Source organism: Orcinus orca, chromosome 11 (assembly GCF_937001465.1).
Source record: "Orcinus orca chromosome 11, mOrcOrc1.1, whole genome shotgun sequence".
NCBI lineage: Eukaryota > Metazoa > Chordata > Mammalia > Artiodactyla > Delphinidae > Orcinus > Orcinus orca.
Genome location: NC_064569.1, coordinates 78,478,036 through 78,502,213, shown reverse-complemented (window position 1 = coordinate 78,502,213; position 24,178 = coordinate 78,478,036). Strand labels below are relative to the sequence as shown.

General features: G+C 40.1%; 1 protein-coding gene across 1 annotated transcript in view; it reads right to left on the bottom strand.

The window, feature by feature from the left end:
• Positions 1-11,696, bottom strand: part of CFAP54 (cilia and flagella associated protein 54) — a 306,933-nt gene extending 295,237 nt beyond the window's left edge. The window contains exons 1-2 of the mRNA XM_033427688.2: positions 11,312-11,696; positions 2,530-2,635 (exon numbers count right to left, since the gene is read on the bottom strand). Coding sequence (XP_033283579.2) covers positions 2,530-2,635; positions 11,312-11,640 — 435 coding nt within the window. The 5' untranslated portion in view covers positions 11,641-11,696. The remainder of the gene's footprint in view (positions 1-2,529; positions 2,636-11,311) is intronic.
• Positions 11,697-24,178: the final 12,482 nt, after the last annotated feature.

The following is a 24,178-nucleotide window of genomic DNA, read 5'->3' as shown; positions in this document are numbered from 1 at the left end:
AGGAGAAGAGAAAAATGCAGGGGATGAGCTGGCTCATCTGTCGACAGTCTCTTAAATTGTATCAGGATGAATCAAAAAAATCTAAGATGCTATGCTTCTTGTTAGTTCTAATTCATGCTTACATTCCAATTACAAAGTCAGATGCCTCATTTCTGAAGCCCACAGGGCACAGTTGACCTGGAGAGTTTCAGGGCGGTGGATGTGAGCAGGGTTTTACATATGACTCAGCTGCAACCCTTTCTCTGCTTCCTCCCCTGCAACTGTGTTTCCAGGAAAAGCAGCTGCCCTGGGTGTGAACTGCCTATTGGGTGACCTCGCCCCTCAGGAGGCACCACGGTCAAACGCTGTTTTGTTTCTATTTCTATTGACTTGTTTGTTACTTGCTCACTAATTAATTCTGAATCTTTTCGCTGTAACTTGATTCACATGATGAATTCAAATCTAGGTTCAAAACAAGCGTGGTCCAACAAGATGAGTTCTACTGTAACTAAAATAAAACTAGATTCTAGAAACCAAAGTAACCACTCAAGTTTGTTTCCAGGATTACAAATACCTTTACCGGCCCACTTTCCCATCACTGAAAAGTAGTTAAAACCTTTTCTTTGTTCCTCTAAGTAAATTTGTAAATATCTTACCTGAAATATTCTGAATCCTTAGCCACTATCCAACATTAACTTGCTTTATCAACCTGTAAAATGCTCCTTCTTCTTCCCTCCACCCACCTGGATACTCCTCAAACCACCCCAAACTGGGCTGTGTATCACCAGCTTCTTATTATGTTGAGAGGAAGCATAAAAAATAGGGGGGGCACGCCTCTAATTCTGGTCAAAACTATTATTCCACTTCACATGAATATAGCTTACAAGTTGGATCTCACCTGGGGCTTTTTTCTGTCGTTTTCCAAATTCCGTATGGTCCAATTACATGGAGCTAAGATGATTCTCTAATTTCGGCAGCAGAAAATATATCTTAGTGCTTCCTTATGAAAGTTCCTCCACATCTTAGCCTCTATTTGGTAACTTTCCCTCCCAGACCAAAAAGATTCAAGTCCAGAAAATAGAAATGGAGGAGGGAAATGAAGCTGAGAAATGGTAGATTGAGGAGACTTGAAACTGCCCCCACGGAGTTAACAGAAGCTCATGACAAATAGAAATTCGTAAGCTTGTCTTACAGAACAGATAAGGGAACGGCTTGGAAAGGAAGGAAAGAAAGAAGTTTGTGAACTACCTTCACTGATTAAGCCCGCTGTAGTTTTGTTTTGTTTCTCCCTCTTTCTTTTTTCCTCTCTTAAATTACATAACTTCCCAGCTTCACTCAGCTCAGCCGTTTCACAGGAACTTGGAGTCAGCTCTTGCCCACGGCGAGCCGGCTGGGGCTGGTTGGGACCACCGACCCTAAAACTGGGCCTGCGCAGGTGTCCCTTGAATGCCCTTTTGACGTCAGAGGTTGGAAAACTCCGCCCTCCGGTCCTGCTAAACGCCTCCATTTTGAATACACAGAAGCACGTAGCCCAGATGCACCTGCGCAGAACACCGACTACCTCACCATTTTCCCCACCGCCAGTCATCTTTCCCTCTGCTTATATCTCGTAAATATCCCAACTCCCTCGCCTTAGGGAAGGCGGATCTGAGACTCGTTCTTCGTTCTTCGCTTGGCTGCCTTGTGAATAAACTCTTTCTCTGCTGCAAACCTCAGCGGCTCAGCATTTGGCTCTCTCTGCATGGGGAAAATGGACCTGGCTCGATAACAGACTGAATACTGCTGGTGTCTGGCGTAAAATCACTTTGTATAAAATAACTCTTGGTCCAAGGATCCCACGTGTGCCAAAGGCTCATATTTAATTTGAAATAATTTGGGCCCGTGCCAGACCTTAGGGGGAAAATTCACATTTTCGTTCACTGAAAACCCAGCCATGGTGTGGTCTTACCAAACTAAGTCCATGAATCCACAGCAATCCAATACTTCCGCATTGATATAGAACTAGAAAAAGGGCACAAACTCGGTTGGAATACAACACTGAGCAAGAAACAGGGTATGTATGGAATGACCACTGTAATTACTGATACGTACAGCAAAATGTAAAGAAGGAGCTGAAAGTCATTAAAACAAGGCACCTGGAAGCAAGCAACATAGCAGCAAGGCCAGGAGGTATGAAAGCTGTCTGCTGGGCAAGGCCAGCCATGTGAAAAACAACAGGAAGTGGTGTCTGGGCTCCTTTGTGTAAGGTAGGAACATGATGACTCAGCATTTCCTGTCGGGCGCCTACCACACCCTCTGTTAACTAGGGGCTGTGCTTATGCTCCTCCAACCGTATTTCTGTTAAGGAATCTCTCACGTCTGGAGAATCCCAACCACAAAGTTTTAGAGTGAACACTTTTTTGGCTACTGTGCCTCATTAAAATTTGTATGTATTCCCTTATATATTTCTAAGAAAAAAAATCAAATCATGTAAAATAGGAATGGTATCAAAAGGATAATAATTAGGCAAATGAGTTTCATTTGGGCTCTTTCTACTCCGGAGGTACTTACTTTCATTTCACAAAGTCTATCTCCAACCTTCAGAAGCTTTTCGTTGTAATAGGCAGCTGGCAGCCGGGGGGCGTATTTGGTCCAGATATTAAACAAAGAGGTGGCACTGTAAAAATCATAAAGTAAAATGATATCCTCAAAGTCAGCAGGAAACCTAAATTAGCAAGCAATCCTTAAAAACTTACCTTGTGCTCTTTTTTTTTAGGTATTCAGGTGGGGTTTTTTATAAATTTATGTATTTTGGGCGTGTTGGGTCTTCCTTGCTTAGCACAGGCTTTCTCTAGTTGCGGCGAGCAGGGATTGGGGGCTGTTCTTCGTTGTGGTGCGTGGGGTTCTCATTGCGGTGGCTTCTCGTTGTGGAGCAGGGGCTCTAGGCGCCCGGGCTTCAATAGTTGTGGCACACGGGCTTCAGTAGTTGTGGTTCGTGGGCTCTAGAGCGCAGGCTCAGTAGTTGTGGTGCACAGGCTTAGTTGCTCCGCGGCATGTGGGATCTTCCCAGACCACGGCTTGAACCCATGTACCCTGCATTGGCAGGCGGATTCTTAACCACTGCGCCACCAGGGAAGTCCATGCTCTTTTAAATGTGCTTTATTGTTAATGTCTAATTATTGATAAACGTAATTATGGTTAAAAGTATTGTTTCCTTTATACCAAGCACTGATAGTTCTTTATATGCATTTTTAATGATTTTATTTTTTTAATTTTACTATTTTTATTGGGGTATAGTTGATTTATAATATATGTTTTAGATGTACAACATAGTGATTCACAATTTTTAAAGGCTATATACTCTTTATAGTTACTATCAAATATTGACTATATTTCCTGTGCCGTACAATATATCCTTGTAGCTTATTTATTTTATACATAGTAGTTTGTACCTCTTAATCCCCTACCTCCATCTTTCCCCTCCCCCCTTCTAGAACAAACCACTAGTTTGTTCTCTATGTCTGGGAGTCTGCTTCTTTTTTGTTATACTCACTGGTTTGTTGTGTTTTTAGATTCCACATGTAAGTGAGATCTTATAGTATTTGTCTTTCTCTGTCTGACTTCTTTCACCTAGCATAATGCCCTCCAAGTCTATCCATGTTGTTGCAAATGGCAAGATTTTATTCTTTGTTATGGCTGCGTAATATTCCATTGTGTGTGTGCGCACATGTGTGTGTGTGTATCACATCTTCTTTATCCATTCATCTGTTGAAGGACACAGGTTGTTTCCATATCTTAGCTATTATAAATACTGCTGCTATGAACATTGGGACTATACTCTTTGTATGCATTTTTTAAAATTGACTTTATTTTTTAGAGTAGTTCTAAGTCCACAGAAAAACTGAGCAGAAAGTATAGAGATTCCCTGTATACCCCCGTCTCCCGCACAGGCACAGCCTCCTCCATTATCAACATCACCCACCAAAGTGGTACATTTGTTAACAATTAATGAACCTACACTGACACATCATTATCACCCAGTGTCCATAGTTTACATTAGTGTATATCCTTGGTGTTGTCCATTCTATGGGTTTGGACAAATGTATAATGACATGTATCCGCCATTGTATCATACAGAGTAGTTTCCCTGCCCTAAAAATCGTCTGTGCTCTGCCTGTTCATCACTCCTTCCCCACTAACCTCAGGCAACCATTGAACTTTTTACTCTCTCCATAGTTTTGCCTTTTTCAAAATGTCATATAGTTGGAATCATATATATATAGCATTTTCTGATTGGCTGCTTTCACTTAGTGATCTGCATGTAAGATTCACCCATGTTTTTTCCATGGCCTGATAGCTCATTTTCTTTTAGCATTGAATAATATTCCATTGTCTGTATATACCACAGTTTATCAGTTTACTTACTGAGAGACATCTTGTTTGCATCCTAGTCTTAGCAATTTGAGTAAAGCTGCTATTAACATCCATGTGCAGATTTTCATATGGACATAAGTTTTCAACTCCTTTGGGTAAATACCAAGGATCACAACTGCTGGATTATATGGTAAGAGTGTGTTCAGTTTTGTAAGAAAACATCAAGCTGTCTTCAAAAGTGGCTGTACCTCTTTGCATTTCCACCAGCAGTGAATGAGAATTTTCCTATTGACCCACATCCTTGTCAGCATTTGGTGTTCTCATTGTTCTGGATTTTGGTCATTCTAATAGGTGTGTAGTGGCATCTCATTGTTTTAACTTGCATCTTCCTGATAACATACGATTTAGAGCATCTTTTCATATATGTATTTGCCATTTGTATATCTTCCTTGGGTAGATGTCTGTTAAGGTTTTTGGCTCATTTTTTAAATCAGGTTGTTTGTTTTCCTAACGCTGAGTTTCTAGAGTTCTATGTATGTTTTGGATAGTAGTCCTATCAGATATGTCTTTTGCAAGTATTTTCTCCCAGTCTGTGGCTTGGCTTTCATTCGCTTGACAGTGTCTTTCACAGGGCAGAAATTTTTTATTTTAATTAAGTCCATTTTATCAGTTCTTTCTTTCATGGATTATGCCTTTGGTGTTGCATCTTAAAAGTCATTGCCAAACCCACGGTCATCTAGATTTCTCCTACATTATCTTCTAGGAGTTTTACAGCATACAACATTTAGGTTTGTGATCCATTTTGAGTTAATTTTGGGGAAGGGTGTAAAAGTCTGTGTCTAGATTCAATTTTTCACATGTGCATGTCCAGTTGTTCCAGCACTATTGTTAAAAAGACTGTCTTTGCTCCATTGTATTGCCATTACTCCTTTGTGAAAGACCAGTTGACTATATTTATGTCAGTCTGGGCTCTTTATTCTGTGCCTTTGATCTATTTGTCCATTCTTTTGTCATACCACGCTGTCTTGGTTAGTGTAGCTTTATAGTAAGTCTTGAAGTCAGGTAGTGTCAGTCCTCCAACTTTGTTCTTCTTCAGTATTGTTTTGCCTATTCTGGGTCTTTTGCCAACATGAATATTTTTCATTTCATTTTCATAACAACTGAGATGGGTAATATTAGTATCCAAAATATACAGTTGATGAAACTGAGGCAGGGTGCATCTATGCTCGTAAGCAGTATATTACTGGGCCTTCCGGTCCTCTGGAATATGAACTCCCTGAGGGCAAGGACCTCATGTATATTATTCATTGCCCAGCCCCCAAGAGTACTGAATGTCTAGTATATGTCAGTACTCAATACATACTTGTTGAAAGAATGAATGAATGAATATAAACGACTAGGGAAAATAATTCCTTGTTCTTATTTTTTTTGCTTTTCTATAGAGAGTTCCAGGGTTCAAATACCCAGTCAGTTTAGGGCTATGCTTCCTACATGGTTTCTGATCAGAATTCAAAGGGTAGCAGATCACTGCCTGTTTTGTTCACTCATTTAGTTAATATTTACTCCTTCTCCCTCTCTCGGAAATTATTAATGCTTCTAGGAAAAATCCAAATTTCTCTTAGCAGTCATCCAATCCTATCTCATAAATTTCTAGAAAAGAATGGTGTTATGGACTGAATGTGTGCGTCCCCTCAAAATTCATATGTTGAAGCCCTAATCCACAGTGTAGCTGTATTTGGAGAGGGAGACTCTAAGGAAGTAATTAAGGTTAAATGAGGTCATAAGGGTGGGGCCCTAGTCCACTGGGATTAATCCATTCTAAAAAGAGACACCAGAGAGCTTGTTCTCTCTCTCTCTCTCTCTCTCTCTCTCTCTTTCTCTCTCTCTCTCTCTCTCTCTCTCTCTCTGTCTCTCTAACTGGCTCCCCCCCACAGCCCCGTCTCTGTCTCTCTGTGCTTGCACAGAGGAAAGGCTATATGAGAACTAAGTGGACATCTGCAAGCCAGGAAGAGAGCTCTCACCGGAAACTGATCCTGCCAGACCCTTGTCTGGGACTTTTAGCCTCCAGATCTGTGAGAAAACAAATTTCTGTTGCTTAAGCCACCCAGTCTATGGTATTTTGTTACGGCAGCCCAAACTGACTAATTAGTAATTACTAGTTAGTAATTAGTAGCCCAAGCTGACTAATACAGACAGGAAGCTAAACTTAAGGACTGAAGATGGCTCTAGTATCAATATTTACCATGTACATGTTGGGGTATTAATGGAATAACCTCAACAAAAACATGTCAATTAATTCATTCAGGTAATTAAATGATAATGACTGAGTGACAAGGGAAGAGGGGGTACAGGGTACTCCTACCTTCATGGACTGATTAATAATATTTAGGGGTAGGAAAATATATACATGTACCATGTAGTAAATAACCACGCCAAATAAAGAGTGTGGCAAATACAGCCCATAGAAGTTTAAAAAGGTAAATGTGTTTTGCTTTGTTTGTTTGTTTGTTTTACCCTTTTCACGTTCATTTGCTGCTTCATGAAATGCTATAGTATTAGAATAAATATAATGAATCCAAGAAATTCACCAAGTCTTGATAGAATTCTTAAATTATGTAGATGAAAGAGTTAATTCTTCCAAACCTTACAGATGAGATAATGATGAGTAGGTTTGTTACTCATAAAAGAAAAATACCAGCTTTGTTAAATCAATCAAGGTTATATAATAAGAGATTTTTTTTTTTTAAGTGTACCATAAGTTCAAGTTAAGACTGCTCATTGGGAATGGCTTACATAATAATTAAATACGGAAAATATAATACATACTATGTAATGTACATCATTTAAGAAAAGAATGTTAATGTATTTTGGTTTGCTATTTGCTTATAGTTGCTGTTGGATACTTAGAATTTTCTAAAACAAAAATCATAACTGTATAAACAGAATATCAGAATTTCATGTGCTTATAACAAAAGCATACCTTTAAAATATATCACACTCTAAATATATCACACTGTAAATTTAAGGACATTGCTGATATGATCAAAATCTATATTTTAGGGGCTTCCCTGGTGGTGCAGTGGTTGGGAGTCCGCCTGCCGATGCAGGGGACGCAGGTTCGTGCCCTGGTCCGGGAGGATCCCACATGCCATGGAGCGGCTGGCCCGTGAGCCATGGCCGCTGAGCCTGCGCGTCCGGAGCCTGTGCTCCGCAACGGGAGAGGCTACAACAGTGAGAGGCCTGCGTACCGCAAAAAAAAAAAAAAAATCTATATTTTAGATAAAATGAACTTTTATGCTTACAGAAGTTCCTATAGTTATAAAAAGAAACAATTTTGGATTTTAAAAAATAACCATCTGTCAAATATGTTATAAAAGCAGCTCCTACCTCCTGTACTCCTGACTGGTCTCCACATTGCCATCATTGCCCCATTTGGACAAAGTCACCAAAATATTTTAAAACAACAATCACATAAGGTTACTTCTTTGCCAAAAACTAGGCAATGGTCTCCCGTTGCATTTGGAATAAATGCAGACTCGATAAATGGCCTCTAAAACCTTCCACAGCCCTACCTACTCCTCTAACCTCATCTCATACCACTGCACCCACACTCTCCACACTGTGCTAGACAGGCCTCTGTCCATTCCTCCAAAGGCCCCCGACTCTTTCCTGCCAAGATCGTCCCACATGCTTGTTCCCTCTGTTTATCCTCTCTCCTTGCTGGTTGACTGCCAGGCGCGGGCTTTCTCTAGTTGTGGCGAGCAGGGGCTACTCTTCATTGCGGTGCGAGGGCTTCTCATTGCAGTGGCTTCTCGTTGCAGAGCACAGGCTCTAGGGCTTCAGCAGTTGTGGCATGTGGGCTCAGCAGTTGTGGCCTCTGGGCTTTAGAGCACAGGCTCAGTAGTTGTGGCGCACGGGCTTAGTTGCTCCGTGGCATGTGGGATCTTCCTGGACCAGGGCTCGTACCCGTGTCCCCTGCATTGGCAGGCAGATTCTTAACCACTGCGCCACCAGGGAAGCCCTACTGCCAGCATCCTTCTAATCTCAGCTTAATGTCACCTCCCTCACCATTCCTTTGAAGGCAGGTCTCCATTGTGTTGCCGTTAAGCCTGTGCTCAAGTGTTATCTACTCCAACCACCTTATTGAAAATTGCAACCTCCTGTCTCCCACTCCATAACCCTTCCTCTCTTTTTCTCCCTAGCATTTATCATTTTCTAGGTCACCATAAAATTACTTCTTTTATATGTTTATTGTCTATTTACCCCTCTAGAATATAAGCACCAAGAGAGCAGGGATTTTTGTCTGGTTCATTGCTGTATCCCCAGCACTTAGTGCAATACCTGGCACATATAAGCTCTCAGTAGCTTCTTCATAGCCCTTGTTTGTGTGTTGACTTAGTGACTCATTAAAAGCCTATCTCCCTCTCTATGAGCACAGATTCCCATATCTATTTTGTTTATCACTGTATAACCCATGACTAGTGCAGGCCCTGGCATATAGTAGGCACTCAATAAAAAATTATTCTGTAAATAAATGGCTAAATATGTGAGAGGTTAGATGGCAAAGGTCCATGTCAATCCTTAATGTTTGTGACTCTCTGTTTAAAGATGGGGCAGATACTGTACTTACCAGTTGACCCAGGTCTACAATTATTGAGAATGCAAGGGTAATTCTTGAATTCTTTCAATGCCAAATATTCACTGAATGTTCACTATGTCCCAACCCTCAGGGTAGGTGTTAGAGCAATGAAAAAGAGGCTCATCGTCATCAGGGAGCTTACACATTCTAATCAGGGAGATAGTACACAAGAAAAGAAATAAATACAAGTATAAATTGATGGGTGAACCTGCATTTGATATGAAAGGCCACTCTAAGGAGGTAACAACTGAGCTAAGACCTGAAAGAAGAGAAGGAGCCAGATATTTGAAAAGTTAAGAAAAGAACATTTCAGACAAAGGAGGCATCAAATATAAAGTCCCTGGGGTGAGAAACAGAAGGATCTGTTTCCCTATAAAGTCCTGAGACAGAAGTGAGGGATGAGCTGAGATGAGAGAGGCAGGCAAGGCCAGAGCCTCAGACCCTGGAAGACACCAGAAGTAGTCTTAATTTTATTCTAAAAGCAAAGGGAAACAAAAGTCTTTAGATAGGGGAGTGGGTGATTTATTTATAAAGGTTACCCTGACTGCTATGTGAAGGATAGATCTGAGACTCAAGTAGCTGCAGGGAAGATTTGAGATGGTGATGGTTTGAACTGGAATGTTGGTAGTGGGGATGGGAAGATAAACTGCTATCTAAGTCACCAAAACAGAAACATTTTCAATATAAATATATGTAGCTTAGCTACGTAATGTGCTTTCCTTAGTCAGTTCTTGGTTCTCATCTTACTTGGCCCATCAGCATGATTTGCCACAGTTGATTGATCATTCCTTCCTTCTTAAAACACTTTCTCTACTTGGCTTCCAGTACACCACACACTTACTGGTTTTCCTCTACCTCTTTAGCTACTCCTTCTTAGTCTCTGCCAGTTTCTTCTTATCTTCCCAACTTGTCAATGTTGGAGGGCCCCAGGGTTAAGTCCATGGACCCTCCTCTTCTCCATCTACGCTCACGCCCTTAGCTATTCCATCAAATGTCAAAGCTTAAATATCATCAATATGCTGATGAATCCCAGTGTACTTCTCCTCTGACCTCCAGACTCAAATGTCCAACTACCTACATAATAACTCTGCCTGGATGGTGAATTACATCTCAATCTTAATATATCTAAAAACTAAACTCTTCATCTCCCTCACTTCTGCCCGAAACCTGTCCTTCCCACAGTCACAATCCCACCCCAGGACCTTTACACTTGCCATTCTCCCTGTGTGGCCGACTCTTTCTACAGAAATCCTCATCACTTACTACCATAACATCTTCTCATCTTTCTCAAAGGTCACTTTTCCTGACTTTCCTTGACCATGCTCCCTGCCATCCCACTTTAAATTATAACACCCATCTTCCTCCCTGCTCTAGTTTTCTCCCTAGCACTTATCTCCTTGTAAAATAATTTCCTTACATATTGGTTTAGTGGCTGTCTGTAGTCACAAAAATACATGCTCCATGAGGCTATGAATTTGTATATCTTTTAACTTGATGTTTTCCTAGTTCCTGGAATAGAACCTGATATTTAGGAGGTGCTCAATAAATATGTAGTTAAAAGCATGAATGAATAATAAACATAAGTTAAAACTATTTCTTCATATTAAATACATGGATGAAAAATATAAGATGAAGCTATTGGCTATTCTGGTATTCTTTGCCACTTGTCTACACTTCTGGCTGTTCAGTTTGCAGTGTGTTTTGACTGGGAAAGAAAGATGGTAACACAAACAGGAAAGAACCTTAAAAACAGGTAGTCTGCAGTTCAAGATAACAACATGGTGATAGAATCCAAAAAAAGGCAAACGTGCAAAATGAGTCACAAAATCAAGAAAGTCACTGTGATCCTAGTAACAATATAAAAAGGAATAAAGTACAAATGTTCACAGAATGACATACTTCATGGCATCAAGAATTAACTTTTTCATGAACCTGAGCTACCTCAAAGTTATTCCTTTTCCTCCATATACAAAAGTGTACCCACAACATGGAAAGTTGTGAAAACTGTGAGTGAGCCAAAAATTTATTGGCATGGATTAGCAATTAGAAGACACTCAGAAACAGAAATGGCGAGTTATGAAACATTTCTTTGTTGATTTTTATTCTGACCCGAGCAGGAAGCCAAGATACATTTACCAGGAATTAAGGATTGTAATAGCGATGAGTCTCCACTTCTTAAACTTTGTTTATATCTCCAGGGCCCTTTGGCCAAGTTCTGAGTCCGCCACACTGACCCAGCTCCGGGACCACCACCTGCATCCTCAAAAGCATCACCTCCTTTGGCCCCGGGAGTTGCCCTTCTCCAGACAGCGCCCGCCCCAGAGCCCTGCCTCTGCTTACCAACGCCGGTGGAACTCATGCTCCTGTTCCTCCGTTGTAGCTAAAGCCGTCTTTCTCTTCATAAAGCCTAGCAACTCCTGGATCTCCTTCTCACAGGAGGCCAGGAGTGGGTTTTTAGCGTCCAGCGGCCCATAAAACACTGCGAGGGGCAACAAGTCCTCGCGGCAGGTCGAGCGAGGCTGTGGGCTGAGAGAGCTCGCCTTTGACTCCACGGGGAACTTTGAGATCGCAGTCGAGGTCGGGGGCGGGGTCGGCGGCGGTCCTGGCGGCGACACAGATGTGGGAGACACGTTGGATGGAGAGGTCGAACAGGTGCCTTGCGCCGCCATGTTGACCAGACCCGGGCCTGACCAAGAGTGTGTGTACACGCGGTTGCCTGGCGACGGTCTCGTGGCAACCAGGCATCCCACGCGCTCTCGGGAAAACACAGCGGCCCCTGGAGGGCAAAGGAAGAAAAAACCCGGTCCAGAAAGCAATGTTGCTCCTGAGGTGCTTTTGCTCTCTGGCTCATCGCTGTATGAGATGAGAAAGGAGAGAAGGTTCTGGGCAGAGAGCGAATAGGAGTGCCAGAAACTTAGGATCACAAATCCAAACTATACTTTTTCCATTTCGACCACTTAATAATGATGATCATTAATATGTGCCAGGTATTGTTCTGAGCATTTGGAACATAATCTCATTTACTTCATTTAATCATCGTTATAGCTTTACAATTTAGGATATTATTAGTATCTCCATTTCACAGTTTAAGAAACCAGAGTTTAGGGAGGTTAGTCATTTGACCAAGGTCAGAGTAAACCGTAGGGTCAGGGACCAGGTCTCAGCCTTCTGACTCCCAAGCCTGTGCTCAAAATGAACAGGCTATGTTGACCATCCCCCAAGACTAAGCTTAACAGTCGAATTGAAATTAGGGTAATATTTGACAGCAACTGATCCATTCTGGTCGCTCTTTTTGGACCCTGAGGTCTGTAACTGCGGATGATTTTGGTGTCTAGTAGTTACAATTACTCTATGTTTATTCATTTGTATTTCAGCTTTATCCTAATTATCACTATATTCTAAATTCATGAGCATTTTACTCAGCCTTAACCTTTGGACATTAATGTGTACTAATGCTTGAAGGGTTAACTCTCTAAAGACTTTTGCATTTTAAACAGGGATTTTAGGAGACTTTGCTTCTGAAGGGGAAACTATGGCCTCGAGGGAAATATTTGGGGGCAAGGGAAGTTCTTCTTTCCCTGCATTATGGGCAATAGTAAGTTTATTTATATATTTAAAGTATGAGTTTCCAACCAGTACAGAACTTGCTTTCTTTATAAATTATGCAGTGCCAAAAATTATCTAAGAGAAGGATCAGAAATATTCGATGGCTTAGGAAAATAGGTCTTTAACACTGAAAACTGTTACTGGTTCTGTCAAACTTAAAAATAAATAAAGACAGTAACCGTAACACCCTGTGAGCCCAATTTCCCATTTAAGATTAAGAAGCTTATTGGACCACAGCCTGATTTCTTTCAGGTCTGACCTAATTTCTTGCAGACTCTGTGGACCTGTGCTAATTTGTGAGGCTGGCCTAATATGTCATGTGTACTATACTCTAATATTCTTTGAAGGCAAATGATGATGATTTTGCTTTTCAAGGCAGGTAATTATGGCCCAAGAACCCTCCTGGCAAGCAGCGAGGTGCTCTGACACCAGACTGAAAGGAATTCAATTCTCCAATCAGGATGTAGAAATCTTCTTTGATCAAGATTTTATCTTGTCTTTAAGTGAGCAGGAAAAATGTTAAGACTTTAAAGAATTTAGGCCTAAAGAAATAATTTATCCTTGGAGCATTTACAAAAAGTATTAATAGACCTTTTAAAAAAATCAGCTTGGTAAATTCTTGCTCTTCTCATCTTCTCCTTGTTCTTACATAACAGATGTGTCCACTTCAGATCAAAAGCTGGTGTAATTTGCCACGGAGTACTATCTTTTATGTTGATGAAAGTGAAGCTGCAGGATAAATGTAAATTAAAGTGGTCAGAGAGGAGGAAGGAAAATAAAAATAAAACAGATAAAATGGATTTCTCCCCACTTGATCTGGCTGCTCTCAGAAACAAGCTTTCATAGTGCAGACACATTTCAAAGTCACTAGTAAAAGAAAATGTGACTAATTAAATTCAAATACTTGAATTATGAAACATTGCGTCTTAGTCATTTCCCTCCTTGCACACACTAAAGTTAACAATGCATAACTTTCAGTAGTTTTTGAAAGCTTGTCTGCATATTTAAATGGGTGCTATACTCTGAATCATCATTGTGGTAAGATGGATATTTCCATTTTCTTCAGTTTAAATTATACTTAAATCATTTTAAAAAACATTTTCGAGATGTTATCTTTCTTGTAATGAGATGCAGCTATTAGAATACCTTCTCTATTTCCTTGTCACTTTGCTTTATTCTTTTTACTGTAGTGAAAGAATAGAGCTCTGCAACTGTCTGACAGGGCTAAATAATGTAAATAGCTTCCTTATAAATAATGTAAATTGCTGTTTCCTTATAATTAGTGTCTTTGCAGGCTGCAAGGATCCTTTTTGCCCATTCAAGAGTCTTTATCATTTAAAGTTACTGTTAGAGAAAGAATAAATAATGTTAATACTCTTTCTATTCCTAATTTAGTTGTTAATCATTTGGACTGTCCCAAAAATGTACATTTATATGGCATTTAAAAAAAAAAAAGCACAAAGATCTCCCTTTCCTACCTCACTACCTAATATTTAGACTTTTTTAACTTCATGCTTTTGTTCAGTGAAATACAGCCATTTCTTTAGTGTGTCACAAATGCATAGATGAACTGCACATTCCCTGCAAGAAGCAGATGGTACATACGCAGCTAACCCCGAAGAAGGCATGCTGTGAAATATGCTGTGATAAAGATCTTTTAAATGCTGTAAGAACCCCAAGAAGAAGCTTGGGATTTGAGAGAGAACAGAGGATTCTAGAGGAGGTGATGTTTTAGCCCTGAACCATAACTGTCCTTCATTAATAGAAAAATCCTTGCAATAGGGATTTGCCTATTTACTGTGATAACCTAGCACTGAAGACTGGCCACTGGCAGAGTATATAAATGAGTGAATGAAAAAAAAGTAAGATGAACATTTAGAAGGATATCCCACATCTCTACAAATGACCCAATTTTGTTCCTTTTTATGGCTGAGGAATATTCCATTGTATATATGTGCCACAGCTTCTTTATCCATTCCTCTGTTGATGGACATTTAGGTTGTTTCCATGTCCTGGCTATTATAAATGGTGCTACTATGAACATTGGGGTGCATGTTTCTTTTTGAATTATGGTTTCTCTGGGTATATGCCCAGTAGTGGGATTGACAGTCTCTAGAACTACATGGTAGTTCTAGAGACTGTCATACAGAGTGAAGTAGGTCAGAAAGAGAAAAACAAATATCATATATTAACACATATATGTAGAATCTGAAAAAATTTGTATACACGATCTTATTTACAAAGCAGAGACACAGATGTAGAGACACAGATGTAGAGAACAAAGGTATGGATACCAAGGGGGAAGCGGGGGGTGGAATGAATTGGGAGATTGGGATTGATATATATACACTATTGATACTATGTATAAAATAGATAACTAATGAGAACATACTGTATAGCACAGGGAACTCTACTTAATGCACTGTGGTGACCTAAATGGGAAGGAAATCCAAAAAAGAGGGGATATATGTATATGTATAGCTGATTCACTTTGCTGTACAGTAGAAACTAACACAACATTGTAAAGCAACTATTCTCCAATAAAAATTAATTTAAAAAATATATCAATAGCAGATTCAGACTAATAGAAAGACCAGATAAAGAGACTGTTTGGGTAAATTAAACAGGTTTAGTTATTACAGGCTACCAGTGGAAGTCAGTATAGTAAGGTTATACAACAAAGACATCAGCAGCATTATTCAGGACAGATGGGAATATAAATTTCCAAAACCTAACGTCCTCACCAGTGTTACACAATCCTGGATGGTAATATCCCTGCACCTTTTAAGTCTCTGATGCTTGAACAAATGTCTGCAGTTCCTCTGGAGTGCAGTATTGCTTCTAATTTAATACTTTGTGCATGGACAGTTTCAGATACTTCCACTTGGCTCTTCCACCCACAACAGCTTTAATGCCACAGGTTAGGGACCCTGTGTTAGGGTTCCGCTAAATACTGCATCTCCCCTTCAATCAAAGGTTCTGGGTTTGTGAACTGCTTGAGGTCTGGAAACTAGATGAGGAACCACAATTTTCCATTGCAGCAACTAATATCAGACTTTTGCTTACCATTTCTTGAGTTTTCTGATTATACATGTCAAGCAGCACCTTTGTTGCCTGCTCATCCATCTAACTTGACCCTGTAACACCATGATTCATTAGCTAACACCACGTATCCCTATAGGTAAAGGTACCTTGGTTGTCGCTCTAGCCTGGCTGTCCATAATTACATCTCATGCTGGCCTTTGTTAACTGCTACCACCTGGCCTTTGCCATTCTGGAATTACATCATCCCCACAAATATTATGAAGCTAAATTTCATGGCAGAATCCCCCACCGTCAACCCTGGCCCACAGAAGACAGAAAACTTCCAAGCTTCTCCAACAATGCTGGTGCTCACCTCATTGCTGCATTACTTACATCCTCAGTGGAGGTAATATCCTCTGGCCATCTCAGAGAACATAGCCAAGCAGTGGGTTCTTAGGATATACATAATAAATCCATTCTAACATTCCTATCTCTCTGGGCTTTCTGGCCCTTTCTTCAAAGTCATATCAAGGAAGTTCTGCATCTTCACTTCATTTGATGTAGAACATTATCAGATCTGCACTTCCAGAAGCCACCTTGTTATGTTATTAGGAATCCTGACTGAGTACCCCCATATTAATGAATTCTACCCTATCCAGCCTGTATTCTGTCCTCTCCTGGTCTAACATACCCAAGATACACTCCTACACATGTTCCCCCCCAGCTTCAGCTAATACCTGTTAGCCAGATCCTGCAGTTCCTTTGGCATGTGGGCTGTTTCTTCCCAGAACAGAGCTTGTACTTTCCTGTTCAGGCTGTGCTGAAATGTGTTTGATTTTTAGCCAGGAGGTAATGAAGGGTGTTGGGGGCATATCTGGAGGAAAACAAGAATCATCTTGAAAGGCACCTTCTTCAGATTAGGTCATTGTATGTTCCTCCAGGCAAAAAAAGACTGTTTTTCTCTGGCAGGTGGTTAGAGGCTGTTTCTGCTACCCTGGAGGGTTGAGAGGAATTTAGGAGCTCAAAATTCCTAGGCTTGTCTACCTAAATATCTTCATTTCAGATCTCTGAGTCCCATTCTTTTCTTGGAACCTTTGCTACATATTCAGATTGTGGGCCCGATTTTCAGCAAAGTCTACCCAGCCATTACCCTGAGCTGCAATAAAAGCAATCTGACTTTTAGAGAATGTTTGCAGGACTTCCAATGCCTCAAAAGAAGCCACACCACAATCTCTTTAATTAATAATGCCCCATACTGACTCAGCACAATAGCTATTTGATCTCCCCCTACCTTGCTGTCTACCTGCACCTCATCACAATTAAACCATGGGTGAAATCACTGCATGCCCACCCAACTTACCACCACAATTGGTTCCCTGTTGCTTTCAGACAGTAGGTGAGTCAACTCTAGAATCCCATCCTGGGGCTCCACTTTTTATAGCTCACTCCTACTGTGTTAACCTGGGTTCTTTACCCAACAGAGTTTGAGGCAAAACTTAAGTGCCTGTGCTTTGTTTGGTAGTGATTCCCCTGAAGCAAGGAGGGGAAAAGGAAGTGAGACAGGGACTGTGATGTTCATTTCATGTGTCCACTTGACTCGGCTAAGGGAAGCCCAGCTGGCTAGTAAAACACTATTTCTGGGTGTGTCTGTGAGAGTGTTTCCGGAAAATATTAACGTTAGAATCAGTAGACTGAGTAAAGAAGATCGCTCTCACCGGTGTAGGTGGGCATCAACCGGTGCACTGAAGGTCCAAATAGAACACAAAGGCAGAGGAAGGGCAAATTCTTTCTCTCTGCTTGAGCTGGGAAATCTCTTTTCCCCTGCCTTGGACATCACCACTCCTGGTTCTTGGGCCTTTGGACATGGACTGAATTACCGCTGGCTTTCCTGGTTCTCCAGTTTTCAGACAGCAGATCATGGGACTTCTCAGCCTCCAAAATCACAAGAGTCAATTCCTTGTTTTATATATATATATATATATATATATATATATGTATGTATGTATGTATGTATGTATGTATCCCATTAGTTCTGTTTCTCTGGAGAACTCTAATATAGATACTGGTACTGAGACATGTTACTGCTGTATAAATACCTTAAAATGTGGAAGCAGCTTTGGAACTGGGTAATGAATAGAAACTGGAAGTGTTTCAATGTGCATGCTAGAAAAAGCCTCCATTACCATGAATGGACTGTTAAGAGAAATTTTAGAGAGGACTCAGAAAGAAAAGAGGAGAGGCTGTAGAGAAAGCCTCAGTCTGCTTAGAGAATAACGAAGTAATCCTGAGCAGGATTTTGGTAGAAATATGGATGGGAAAGGCCATTTTGATGAGGTCTCACTCAGATGGAAATGAGGAACATGTTATTGGACAACGGAGGAAAGGCCATTCTTGTTGTTATGAAAGTGGCAAAGAACTTGGCTGAATTGTGTTTGTATTCTAGTGTTTTGTGGAAGATAAAATTTGGGGATGATGAAATGAGTATTTAGCTGAAGCAATCTCTAATCAGAGTGCTGAAGGTGCAGCGTGGCTCCTCCTGACTGCTTATAGTACAACATGAAAAGAGAGAAATGACTGAGCAAAAAGGAAGCTTAAAGATTTCTCAGCCTGTTCACACTGTAAAAAAATGAGGAACGATAGTTGGAAGAGAACAATAAGGATGTGGCCAAGAGATCATTTGATAAGAAGATTATTATGGATCAGCTGTCTCTACAGAAGCTAGGAGGTGTTGTTCAGAACAATGGAAGAATAACCACAAGGGCAATTCGGACATCATCAGGGCTGGCACTCCCATCAGAGACCCAGAGTGCAAGGGTCCAGAGACAGAGCAGTTTCACAGGAGGGCACATGGTGTCCAGCACTGCATCACAACTTGGGCTCTTCAATTACCCCAGATGCACCTCTCCAGCGGGGCACTTGACTGTGCTCAGAACACTTACATTAGCCTACAGTTGGGCAGAATCACCTAACATGAAGCCTATTTTTTAATAAAGTGTTGAATATCTCATGTAATTTATTGAATACTGCACTGAAAATGAAAATAGAATGGTAGTATGTGTACAGAATGGTTGTAAGTGTATCGGTTTTTTTTACCCTCCTGATGGTGTGGCTGACTGGGAGCTGCGGCTTGCTGTCACTGCCCACGAGAGACTATCAGACTACTCTTATCACTAGCCTGGGAAAGATCAAAACTCAGCATTCAAAGAACAGTTTCTACTGAATGCGTATCACTTTTGTACCATCATAAAGTCAAAAAATCGTAAGTCAGGGACCATTTGTAGTAGATCTTTCTGTTTTGACCTGAAAATATTTTTGACTTTTTTTAATAAAAAAAGAAATTGTAGAATGATGTGAACAATATGTTAATGTTTATCTATATGAAAAAAGTACCACAAAATGATACTATAATATTTGTATTTATATGTGTGTTTGTGTATATTATAAGAGGGAGGAGAGAAAGACCGAAGAATGAGAGAGGGGATAAGTGTGTTGAGAAGTTCTGAAAGAATCCTCAATAAATTGTTGACACTGGTTACGTCTGGGAGGAAACTGGAATTGGAAATGGGGATCAAATGAGGTTTTAGACTTGTCTGTATTTTTTTTTTTTTACTTTGTTTTAACACAGAAAAGACTGTCCTATAGTACTTATGTAATGAAAGTTAATCTTAAAGTGTAACGGTAAATGTAAAAATAAAACTTTTTATTTTTGGTGTCCCTGGGTGGGCAAAGTAAAACTTAATAGTTTGCTATTGTTGAGGTTATAAGGATCTTTGCTCTGTGTTCTTTTTTGTATATTAGAGTTTTTCTACGGTGAACATGTATTTCTTTCGTTATAAAAAAATCATACTTTTTTTTTACTGAAAGCATGAAGATACATGCACATAACAATGATACATACAAACTAAAACTTCTGTATTCCTTAACTAGGCAGAATTTCCACCAACTGCATCATTTGGGGGGAGGTACTTAGAAGCACATTCTTGGACTACATACTATTAGCTTTGTTTCCTGAATCTCAAAAAAGTTTTTGATTCATTCATGGATGTTTAAGACTGAACTCCAACACTTAGGGTCTCATGGACCCCCCCCAAATGTCCTACCTCTCCTTGTCATTCCCCCCACCACCAAGTTTCTTCTTTATTTACCATGAATTCAAGCACTGTGACTCCTAGTTTACTACAGGCAAGAAGTAAAGAGGAATATATTGACATAGCAATCCAGATGTCTGGGTCTCCTAAGAAGAAGCTTAAGCAGGGTGGAGATTGGAAGAGCACCGAAAGGAGGCCTTTCCTGGGATCTTATCTGTCATATAATATGCTGGTGAAAGAAAAGAAATTTATCTGACTTTCTGGATTGGTCATAAAACCTTGATCTAACAGTTTCCAAACCTTTTTCCAGAATGCACAGTAAGAAATACAAAGAGCACGATGGCCATACTTTTAATTTGGTTCTTGTCAGGAGGTTGATTAAATGCCTTTGGTCTTACCTGTCACCAGACTAGGATAAAAACTCAACCCTGCAAAGTCCCAAGGTTTTTGTACTGTTTCACTCTTCCTTGCTTGAAAACCAGCTGATTCTTTTCTGATCTCACATCTTTCTTGTGGTACCTTGGCAACTACAACCAACAGCAACCAACACATGCTTTTTGTTTCCCTTCACCTAAAGCCCCAAGTTTATTCATTATATTTTATGCTACCAAGTTGTTGCAGATGACACTTTCACCAAATGTTTCATCACTAAATAACATGAGAAGTCATCTTCCTAGGCTCCAATAACAGTTTCCTTGCTGCCCACTCTCTGACTGTGTAGTCAGTGCTACACATTTTAAGTTTTTGTTGAAGCAGCACCCTAATTCCAGTACGAAACACTATGTCAGTCTCCTTAGGCTAAATTATGCTAGAGTAGCAAATAATCCCATATCTCCATGGCTTACAAAGACAAAATTTTATCCTTTGCTCACATTTGCGAATAATATAGTTCAGCTGAGTCTCTGCTCCACACACCCTCATTCTGGGACTAAGCCTGAAAGAGCAAGCCATATCTGGAGCATCGCAAATCTCAGAGCGGAAGAGGAAAAATGATGGAGGAACAATTCAGTGGCTCTTAAACTTCTGCTCCAAACTGGCACCAATCCCTTTCGCTTACATTTCATTTTCAAAAGTAACTCAAATTGTCAAGGCCATTCGCAGAGGGGCCAGGAATTACAATCCGCCCTGCCACAGGGAGGAGCAGGTAATATTTTGAATAATACAAGCTACCGGAGTACCTCAACTTTAACATATCCAAACAAAACACACATCTTTCTCCCAACCTACTCCTCTTCTGCTTTCTCTCACTCACTAGTGGAGGCTCCAGAATTTTCATACTAGAAGAGGGTTGGTGTAGCAATGAGGTTAGAAGGAAGAGCTAGAAGACTAGTTTTAAAGCTGCATCTTCTAAGGAAGCACACAGTTTTTACTTAAATTGCATGGTCATTTAAGTTGGCTTGATGGAGTTGATTGAAATTATGAACTGGCTAAAGTCCCCTCAACTTATGCTCTCGGTCGTTCGATTGGATACCACCACTGCAGTTACCCAAACAAGAAACAATGGTATCTTTGAGTTCTATCCCATCCAGTCCCAATTTGTAGGCCTATGCTGTCCAATATGGCAGCCACTAACTACATGTGGATATCAAACACTTGAACTGCAACTAGTCGGAACTGAAATGTACTATACATGTAAAATAACAAAACAGATCTCCAAAACTCTGTTAAAAAAAAAAAAAAAAAGAATATAAAACATCATTTTTATATTGATGACATTTTGAAATGACAATATTTTGGCTATATTGAGTTAACTAAAATATATTATTAAAATTAATTCCACTTGTTTCTATCTCTATAATATGCTGCTAGACAATTTAAAATGACATATATGTCCCTCATTTGTGTCTTGCATTATATTTATACTGGACAGCACTCCTGTGGGCTGCGTTTTTCTCTTCATCTCCATTGTCCCAGCCTTAGCTCAGGCCTTCTTCCTGTTTCAGTGAGGTTTCTGCAAAAGCCTCCACACTAGTCTTTCTGCCTCTATTCTGGCCTTTCTCCAACCCTGTTTTCAAAGTGGCCAGAATGATCTTTTAAGCTGCAATCCAGTCATGCTAACTCAAATAGTTTGATATTGTTCCACGGGTCACCATTGCCTTAATTCCATAGTTCCATATATAAAACCTTTCCTGATGAGCCTGACCCCTAGTTTCACCCTAGGGTGCGCCTAGCCCCTGAAATACACCAAAACTTTCCAAGGGTCTGGGCATGTCTGGTTTTAAGTGAGTCAGTTTTCACATCCTCCACTTTCATATTTTGCAATATTTATGTGCTTCAAAGGCACCTGCCCTCTTCCCCTATGTTGTTCTATTCTTCTTGACTAAGCAAAGGTATCTAGAATCTTAGTATCAGGCATTGATGGAACGATTAAGGAATTCCTTTAAGCAAGGTGCCAATACTGCCTCCCTACCTGTTATAAGATATATTGCTCATACAATATTCACACCATGCTATAAATATATTTTAAAATATGTAAGAAAATAGAGAATTTTTGGAAATTCTTTTAGGGAGTAAACAAGAAAGTTCAAAGACCACTATCTCATCTCTCATGACACCCTACCCATATCCCCACATCACCACCTCTGTCTCCACCACACACACACACACACACACACACACACACACACACACACACACACACACACACACACACACACACACACACACATACCCCTTCCCAGCTCCAGCTTTACTCAAGAGCTCAGCCTATCCCAGGCTATTCTCCCTCACCTTCTTACCCCAGCTAATCACTTGCTGCAATTCCTGCTTGCTTGATGGCATCATCAGAAAAGGTTACTTTTCAGTTTTGCTATGCAGAGGCTTTACCAATTTTCTTCTATTATGTGAGCTTTGACCTTCACTGCACTTCATGAGATGACCTTGAAGGCAGATGCAAGCAATTTCTATCTACTTAATTTTCATGATCATTGCTCTCCTTTCAGTAGAGAAAAACAGTGGGTTTTTTCCTCCAAATTTACATGACTATTTTAAGTGTTGCTGAAAGAGTAGTTTCAAGCAGTTATTTCTCAGGTGTCTTTTTTTTTAACAAAAACACCAAGATTTAATGATTGAACTCATATAATAAGTAAACACGTGTGCATATCTCACACTGTTTAGTTGCCAGCTGCTGCTTATTGTTGATTCCTTCATTGTGGTTGTCAGAGTGCTGTCATCAAATTCACTGTCAAGGTCATTGTGGGAATGGTCACAGGGAGTAGAGGAGAGTGGTTAGGGACATGGCTCAACCACCTGTTAGTTGTGTTACCTTAGAAAACTCATTTAACTTCCCTGGGCATCAGTTTCCTCGTCTGTAAAATGAAGATTACAAGAATAGTAACTCCTTTGTAGGGTTGCTGTAAGAGTTAAATGGATTAAAACTAGTAAAGTGCCTAGAATATGTCACTGATTTTTTAAAATAATAATATTAAAGAGCAGCTGATAAAGTGACAAGCTCATTTTTTTTTTCCAAAAGATTTGTTTGGGGGACTTGGCAAACTTACAGAGAAATTTTTCATTTCTGTTTATCCACTGAAGTACATTTTTAATTCTCATCTCAATAACAAACCCTCTTAAGAGTATCATGAGTGCAAAGCTAAAATCATCAGATTCTCTGTCACACAAATGAACTTTTTCAACTCTCTGGTTTTACACACACACGCACACACACATAGACCAAAGAAAGTGAGATTGTGCTGGTTTTGCTTGGGGTTAAGTGTAGAAAATTTTTTAAACCCCCAACTTCAAAACTCAGTTTCCAAAAAATCTTCAAGTAATTTAATTTCGTAAACATGACTGGCAAACTTTTTCTGTTAAAGCCAGATCGTAAATATTTTAGGCGTTTCAGGCCATGGATCTCTGCTGCCACTACTCAGTTCTGCCACTGTAGCCCCAGGGCATCCATAGACAACAGTGAAAAAATGAGCATGTCTGTGTTCTAATAAAACTTTATTTACAAAAATAGGCAGCAGGCCAGATTTGGTCTGCAGGCCATGGTTTGCCAACTCTGTCTTAGATGTTACTCCATATTTACCTTGTAACTTTGATCATCTCTAGTATACAGTAACATACCCACAATGGCAGGAGAAACTCAATTTGTGAAGCAATGAACTACAAAAAATGACATATGAAATACAGTATACAGGTACATATAAAGTTGAGGAAAAACAGATGAGAAGTATCTGTGGGTGAGAAGCAGATAATGATACTTCAATTCCCTAAAGTGATTGTTCAGCAGGAAACAGATTAAAACAAGCACAAGTTTCATTTTCTGCCTCAGAGTACTTACCTATATACATACATATCTTCATCTCAACTCTCAACCAGTCAAGGACATATACGTCACTAGGGCAGTTCCTAAAACTCTGTGCCCCAAATAACAACATAAACCCACTGAAATAATGTATTCTTACTCCAAGGGCTCAGTGGTGAATCCTTCAACATGTTACCTAGAATTCCCCCTTTCATATGTCTATATTTCAAGAATAAACAG